This window comes from Hemitrygon akajei, chromosome 16 (genome assembly GCF_048418815.1).
Source record: "Hemitrygon akajei chromosome 16, sHemAka1.3, whole genome shotgun sequence".
Classification (NCBI taxonomy): Eukaryota; Metazoa; Chordata; class Chondrichthyes; order Myliobatiformes; family Dasyatidae; genus Hemitrygon; species Hemitrygon akajei.
In genome coordinates this window covers 74131028-74139410 of record NC_133139.1, presented here as the reverse complement: position 1 = coordinate 74139410, position 8383 = coordinate 74131028, and the positions used below count along the sequence as shown (strand labels likewise).

General features: G+C 48.8%; 1 protein-coding gene across 1 annotated transcript in view; it reads left to right on the top strand.

Annotated features, from left to right (window-relative positions):
• The first annotated feature begins 525 nt into the window (after positions 1-525).
• The window catches only part of LOC140740186 (rho GTPase-activating protein SYDE1-like), a 68045-nt gene continuing 60187 nt past the window's right edge, over positions 526-8383 (top strand). Inside the window, exon 1 of the mRNA XM_073069185.1 lies at positions 526-850. Within this exon, the coding sequence (XP_072925286.1) occupies positions 769-850 (82 nt within the window). The 5' untranslated portion in view covers positions 526-768. The remainder of the gene's footprint in view (positions 851-8383) is intronic.

The window sequence follows — 8383 nt, the reverse complement described above, 5'->3', positions numbered from 1 at the left end:
ATGTTTATGGGATGTGTGTCTATGACAATAATGAACTTGAAACTTCCTGGGTCTGCCCAGCTCGTTCCCTTTCTCTGCTCCAGTACGTTCGATCTCGCCTTTCTGGCGAAGGATCTCTGATCCAATTACGTGAACCCCGTTTCTCTCGCTCCAGAGGCTGCCTGACCCACTGAATGTTTCCAGCGGTTTTCCCAGACTCGGTTCCTGCTTCCCACCCCTTGCTCCCAATCCCTGACCCCACTTCCTTTCCCAGACTTTCTCTGGCACGCTCACCGGGTCTTCAATTCCCAAACCTCCCTACATTCCTATCCCTGCTTCCCATTTCCCATTCCCAGAGTTTGGAGAGCAGATCCCTGCAAACTACACTTCCCAGCGGCGGGGAAGGCAAGCAGGAACCGTCCCTGAATCTCCGGCACCGCAGGGGAGGAAGGCTTCCACTCCACCGCCACTGGGTTCCGGGACAGCCCGCCCTGATCGGGGAAGAGGTGGGTCAGATGCTCCCGGGAAGGTCTGGAGCCCGGAGCCGGAGGAGAGGCGCGGCGGGGAGGGGGTGGCTGGCGGGACCGGCGCTCAGAGTTTGGAGACACTCCCTGGGGAGGCCAGGAATGTGCTGGCGCTGAAGGAGCGAGCGGATTGCAGCGGAGCTCCGTGACAGGGGGGCCCGAGAGGCGGCGGGCACACCGGGACCGGCATCGGGACTAGCGGGGCGGCAGCAAGAGCGCAGCGACGAGACATCCCGCTAGCCGCAGGCGGTGTCCTGCATTCGACATGGCAGAACCGCTATTCCGCAAAACTTTCGCCAAACTTCGAGCCCGAAGAAGGAAAAGTCTGAAGGGAGCACGGAGTGAAGGTACAGGGAGGGAGGGAAGGAAGGGGAGGGAGGGAAGGAAGGAAAGGAGGGAGAGGGGAGGGAGGGAAGGTAGGAGGGGAGTGAAGGTGGAGGGGTGAGAATTGGGAGTAGTAAAGGGAGAAGAGAGAGGAGAGGAAGGGTGGGAGAGAAGGAAGAGGAGGGAAGGGAATGAGGGAAAGGCGGATGGGAGGGAAGAAGAGAGTGCAGTGAAGGGAGAGAGTAACGAATGGGGTATGGAAAGAGGAAGGAGAGGGTAGGGGAAGATGGAAAGAGGGAGCAGGGAAGGAGAAGAGAGGAAGGAATGGTGTTTTGGAGAAGAGGAAAGAGAGGAGGGTGTGGGTGAGGAAAGAAGGGAGAGAGAGGGGAAAGTAGAGCTGAGAACGGAGGATGGAAAGAAAGAGGGAGGGGAAGGGAATAGGAGAGGGAAGGGAATGAGGGGAAGATGGTTGGGGCAGAGGGTGTGGGGGAGTGGGAGGGGTGGAGAGGGAAGATGGGGGGACAAGGTGTATAGGGGCAGGTGGAGAGGTTAAGCACAGGGGAGTGTAATGAAGAGGTTTTGGGTTCGATGAGGGGAGTCAAGAGCAAGAGAATGGTAGGGGAGGTTAGGTGAGGGGGTTAGGCAAGAGGGAATGGTGGGGCAAGGGGTAGATGAGAGAGGAGAAAGGGCTGAGAGTCACCAAAGGGAAGAGCGGAGGAGAAAGTGGGAGAGATCAGGATGGGGAGCAAAGTGGAGATGGAGTGGGAGGAGGGGTGAGGGAGGAGGATAGGGGTGAGGGGAGGGGAGGATGAAGACTGTGTGAGGAACAATGAGAGGAAGGGTGGTTTAGTGGGGAAATGGATGGAAAGGAGAGAGGGGTCAAGATCAGATGGGGCAGAGGGTGTGGAGAAAGGGAAGGAGGGGAGAGGGAGGGAGAAGTGTGGGGAGACAGGCGAGAAGGGAGGAAAGTTGGGTTGTAGGAGGAGACGGAAGGAGGGTGGGTGTGTTTGAGAGTGGAGAAGAGGAGCTGGGGGGAAATTGGAACAGGTGGAGTTGAAGAGAACGACAGGAGGGTGTGACCGCGGAGGTGTAGGAGTGCATCATAGGCGAAGGAACAGGAGGGCAGAAGAGGAGTGAGAGAGGGAAGGGGTGGTAGAGAGGAAATCAGGTTGGCGGGGCAGAAGGGTGGAGGAGGTAGAGGGGGACCTGGAGTGTTAAATGGGGAGAGGAAATGAGGGTGAGAGGAAGAAAAAAGGGTGAGAGAAGGAGAGGTGGATAGGAGGGAGAGGGCAAGGGCTACCTCCGCTTGAGGAGAGAGGGCTAGATTTGGGCAAGATGGAGGGGTGATGAGGAACAGAATGGTAGATCAGGAAGAGTGGGGTAGAGGGAGAGGGTGAGACAATGGATGGGAGAGTGTAGGAAGTTTGTGGGGCAGAAACGTGGGAAGATGGGTGTCCAAGGGAATGGGCAAAGATACTGGGACAGTTGGGGGAGGGCAGGATGGAAAGAGAGAGGGAGAGGGCTGAATTGGGGAGCGGTTGAGTGTCTGGACTATGGGAATGGGAGGGCGGAGTGCGGCTGGAAGGAGATGAGTGAAGCTGAAGCCAAGTGGGGAGAAGCAGTGGAGAATGGCGGAGTGCAAAGGTGGGAGGGAGCAAGGAAGCGGGTGGGCGTAGGGGGGAGCAGATTGGGGTGGAGCAGCAGATAATGGGGAAACCGGTGAGGGTTGCGAAAAGACATGAGTGGGAGAGGATGGGTGTGGGCAGGGGTCTGAGAGTCAGCAGGGGGAAGGAGATGAGTGGGTTGGCAAGAGAGGTGGGATGAGAGAGGGATTTTGGGGAGTGGAGTTGGGTCTGTGTGGAATTTGTGGGCCAATGAAGCTTAGAAATGCTGGGTTGCGGCGGAGAAGTGTTCATTCCTGGAGGGTTTTGGACTAGGTGGTCCATTACAGCTGCAGTAAAAGCAACAAGAAAGCAAGTGGTAAGACACAGCTGAGATCAGAGACAGTCTGTATTGGGGATATTGAACAAGCAAAGTGGCCTCGTTTGAGGGGCATTAAGCTGGGCCCATCCAGATGAGTGCAGCTGGAATGGGCCACCTAGTCCAGAACCTTCCGGGACTGAACACTCCTCCACTGCAACTCGGCTGATAGGTTGTGGAGAACAGACTGGAAGTAAGCCCCCCTACCTCAGTGTTTCCTCACCAGTGTTGAGGTGGGCAGTCAGGTCAGCTTGGCCAGTGGCGAGGCCTGACAGTGAGGAACGGGTGAGCAGCAGTTGGGCGTACTGGCTACCATGAACTTTTCCAATCAGACCCTTGGCATCATTTGCCTCAAAAACTGAAGATTGCGGAAGTGTGGTGCCCCCATTTAAAGTACGGTGGGAGAGTGGGTGGGTGACTTATGGAGCAGCTTTGGGACTTCAGCATCCATTTTCTTCTCCACTGGCATGGGTCTGAGGTAACTAACTTGCATCTCCAATGATGTGATTTTTGCATAGTCCTTGGTGCTGGCAAGGATGGTGACCCAGTCCTCTCCCCTTCTCTGGTCCAATAGTTAAGACCGTGCTGAGCACCTGTGCCATTTAGAGAAGCCAAGCGCCCCGCGGGTACTGTGGAACGGTGGTGCTACAACAGCGAGAGGCTAATGGGGGAACGACCCAAGCATTCAGGTGGTTAACATATGTGAGCAGGGACAAGAGGACGAAGGCACTATTGAGTTGTGGCATGATGTTGAGTGACAGCTGGTGTCAACCCTAGAAGCCTGTTAGATCCCTGGAATTCTGCAATCATCACAAATACATCATAGTGTAAGGAGGAGCCATCTGGGAGCGTTCAGGCTGACAACAGCCCTCCTTATGTTTAAAGCCACTTGTAGACTAAACTTGAGCTTCGTATCCCAGGGGCTTGTGATTTGAAAACATTCCTCTGCCTCCACACCAGCCTCCAAAGAACCGGACGCATTACATGACAGCAAGAGTATGTAAGGGTGTACAGTGAGAAGGTGAGGGGTGGGGGGACTGGATGGGACAGACTTTGAGAGGAGTTTCAACGAGTGAGAAGGTTTCCAAAATAGCATATTTCCTTATTTCTCCCCTGGCTGGGGGAAGGGAGGAGGCAGATAAATCCCATTGGAATGAAACTTTTTAAAAAGGTACTGGGGAATAACTTGCTGCCGCTCCAGTGGAAACAGTGTTTACATATTTAAAGTGGCGACTGTTGATAATTCATTTTGATGAAATGGAGCAAGTCAGTGAGTGTGGGGAGCTCAGGAATGCGTCCCAGATCCCCCGTCTGCAACACCGCACCGTTGACAGTAAAATAAGTAAAAGGATAAAGCAGGGATGATTGGTGTGTCATCTGATTTTACTTAAGCAGAAATAGTATTTGATTCGCCGTCAAACTGGTGGATTTTTTGGCGTAATAACGTCCCCTTGAAGGCCTCATCCTGTTTGCCACCTCAGATATTCAAGAATAGCTTTGAGTCTGCAGCGACTGGTGTCACTGTGTGCAGCACCACAGAATTAATTCAAACTATCCTTAAATTGTCAAAATGTACAGGAATTAAAGATTCCTGCAGTGAGTGGCATACTGGAAAAAGTATTAGAAGGATTTTAGAATGCAGAACAGTTAGCCCATGATGTAGTGCCCATCTTGACGCCAATTTATACCCCTCCTATGTTTCACCCATATCCCTCCATTCCTTTCATATGTTTCCATCCAAAAGCCTCTTAAACATCATCATACTGCCTTCCTCTGCTCCTGATAACCCATTCCAGACCCTTACCAGTTTCTGCAAAATAAAAACTTGCCCTTCACGTCATTTTGAACTCCCCCAACCTTAAAAGCATGTCTTCTGATGTTTGACATTTCTGCCCTGGGTTAAAGATCTTTCTACCCTGTCTATACCGATCATAATTTTAAAAACGTATATCAGGTCTCCCCTCAGCCTCTGACCCTCTAGAGAAAACAAGTCAAGTTCGTCCAACCTTTCTTTATGGCACATACTCCCTATTCAAGGCAACCACCTGGTCTCCACAGTCTCCAATCCTTACTAGACAAGGGGTTACTAGAACCGCACATGAAAGATTTTCTTTATTACCTTTTATTTGTGGGCTCCAACACTAATTGACCGTCGGTTAAATGAAGCCTGTTAACTTGCTGGGCAGTAGTGGGAAGGCTCCAGGTGAGAATGGGGGAACCAGGGTAAGGAGAGCACTCTAGGAACGCCCCAGTCTGAACTAGCATACCAGGACCATCATGGCCTGTACAAGTTCTGTGCTGGTGTCCATGCACAATAAATGGATATCAGCAGAAAGGCTCATGTTAGCTGTCACAGAGACTGCAGGAAGGGCAACAAATATTTCAAACATGGACTATATCTGGAAAGAACATCTTGAGTTATGTAATATTCATGTTATTTGTGATCCTAGATGATTTACAAATATGTAGTGAATCAATCTGGGCTGCACATGCCCGAACTCTCAGTTTACCAGTTGGCATGTACAGTGTCAATAAAAAGTATTCAGTCTCCCTTGGAAGTTTTCATGTTTTATTGTTTTACATCATTGATTTAATTTGACATTTTTTGGACACTGATCAACTTAAAAATACTTTTCTGTGTCGAAGTGAAAACAGATATCTACAAAGTGATCTAAATTAATTACAAATATATAAAACACAAAATAATTGATTGCTTAAGTATTCAAGTCAGAATTTAGTAGATAAACCTTTGACAGCAAATATAGCCTTGAATCTGTGTGGGTAGGTGGCTATCAGCTTTGCACATCTGAACACCGCATTATTCCCTGTGCTTCTTTGCAAACTGCTCAAGCTCAGTCAGTTTGCATGGGGATCGTGAGTGAACAGCCCTTTTCAATCCAGCCACAAAGTCACAATTGGATTAAGGTCTGGAATCTGGCTTGGCCACTTTAGGTCATTAACTTTGTTCTTTCTAAGCCATTCCTGTGTATGCTTGAGGTCTTGCTGGAAAACAAATCTTCTCCCACGTTGCAGTTCTCTTGCAGACGGCATCAGATTTTCCTCCAGGGTTTCCCTGTATATTGCTTCATTCATCTTACCCTCTACCTTCACAAGCCTTCCAGGGCCTGCTGCAGTGAAGCATCCCCACAGCATGATGCAGCCACCACCATGCTTCACAATGGGGATAGTGTGTTTTTGATGATGTTTGGCTTACAGCAAACATCGTGATTAGAGTGATGGCTGAAAAACTCAATTTTAGTTTCATCAGACTATAAAACCTTCTTCCAGCTGACTTCAAAGCATCCCACATGCCTTCTGGCAAACTCTAGCCGAGAATTCATGCTAGTATTTTTCAACAGTTTCTTTCTCTTTGCCACTCTCCCATTAAGCAGCATGGGTGAAGCAGCTGGACAACAGTTGTTGTATGCACAGTCTCTCCCATCTCAGCCACTGAAGCTTGTAACTCCTTCGGAGCTGTCGTAGGTCTCTTGTTGACCTTCTTCACTAGTCCTCTTCATATCCTTCTTCACTAGTCCTCTTCTTGCGCGATCACTCAGTTTTTGAGGACGTTGCTCCAGGCAGATTTACAACTGTGCCATATCTTTCCATTTCTTAGTTGACTTAACTCTACTCCAAGAGATGTTCAGTGATTTGCAAACTTTCTTGTATTCATCTCCAGGCTTGTGCTTTTCAATAACCTTTTTGCAGAGTTGCTTGGAGTGTTGTGTCTTCATGGTGTAGTTTTTGCCAGGATACTCATTCACCAGCAGTTGGACCAGCCAGATACAGGTGTATTTTAACTACAACCAATTGAAACACCTTGACGCACACTTGTGATCTGCATTTAGCTAACTATATGACATCTAAAGCCAATTAGCTGCAACAGGAATGATTTGGTGTGTCATATTAAAGAGGAATGAATACTTATGCAATCAATTGTCTTGTGTTTTATATTTGCAATTAATTTAGATCACTTTGTAGAGATCTGTTTTCACTTTGACATTAAATAGTCTTTTTCTGTTGATCAGTGTTAAAAGGGCCATTGTGATTCAATTTAGTAAAACAATAAAACATAAAAACGTCCAAGGGGGTGGATAAATACTTTCTGTAAGCACTGCATTTGCATGCTGTCTACCAAGCCATATTTTTTTAGTTTTCATCCTTACACTTTCCAACCCTATGACTTGAAACCTACCTGCCTGGACTGCTCCCTCCTGATTATGAGATGTTCTCTAAACTTTAACCCTACATGCTATACCTGAATGTGTTTCTGGGGTGCAGTTTACTTTTTTGTAGCTTGTTGGTCCTGAGGTACTAATAACACTGAGGCTGATTAACATGTTGTCCACAATGAGTACAGCTGTTGATGTGTGTGGGGAGTTTGAAGTCCCATTCATCGGTGGCACTGTCTTTGTGACCTGTTCCCTGCGGTCCATTGTGGAGAAATTACTTTAGTCAGAGGTTGGTACATCTTTGGAATTTGTTGCCACGAGCAGCTGTGGAGGCCAAGTCATTGGGTGTATTTAAGGCAGAGGTAGATGGCTTCTTGATTAGCCAGGGCATCAAAGGGCTTGGGGAGAAGGCAGGGGAGTGGGGATGACTGGAAGAATTGGATCAGCCCACGATTGAATGGTGGAGCAGACTCGATGGGCCAAATGGCCTACTTCTGCTCCTATATCTCATGGTCTTATGTTATTGTGTACCTGGAAGCTGAGAATCAGTAACATGCAGCTTTTGGACCCTGTAATGAAGTGTGATGGTTTCACCCAGCGCCAACCGTTTATAGAGTGCACCATCTCGTACTCAGGCTCTATGTATGTTTGGGATCGTGGGTCTTAGGGTGCAGTTGTGAAGGGAACAAACATGAGCCTACCTCAGTGTGCGGGGCTATGATGTGGGTACTGTGGCAGGTACAGAGGGTGATTTGGTTGTATTGATTGCATTAGAGCTGCAATGCAGAAACCGACAACTAAACCAAACTGTAAGTGCAGTCATCGTCCATCCAACTAACACCACCACCACATCCTTCTCTGGCTCTCAGATGCAAATAAGAGAAGCAGTACCACATTCTCATCCCTTTCCCAAGGTCCCTATTAGATGCCAATGGTTATAAGTGCGAGCTCGAGACTCTTTCACCTCATGGTGCGGCATGGTAGCGTAGTGGTTAGCACAACGCTTTACAGTACCAGTGACCTGGGTTACAGTACCAGTCCTGCCTATAAGGAGTTTGTATGTTCTCCCCATGACTGCATGGGTGTCCTCCCACTGTCCAGAGATGTAAATAAGTAATAAAAAATTTAAAAAAGACATTTCTGCTATATCAATCACTGCCCTCTGTCACTTCCATGATTACTGCAGAGAATGTGACTGATAGCCAATCAAACATCTTCACCACTTACTTGGCCATCCCCTTCCTGGAAAAAAGAGCCAATCCCGATTTAGATTCGTAGACACGTGTGGCTCAACAACAGGCTCTCTGGGCCAACTTGTCGATGCCGATTATGTTCCCCATCTGCCTGCGTTTGGTGAAAGAGCCCTCTGAACCTCTCCTATCTATGTACTCCTCTCAAGCTTTT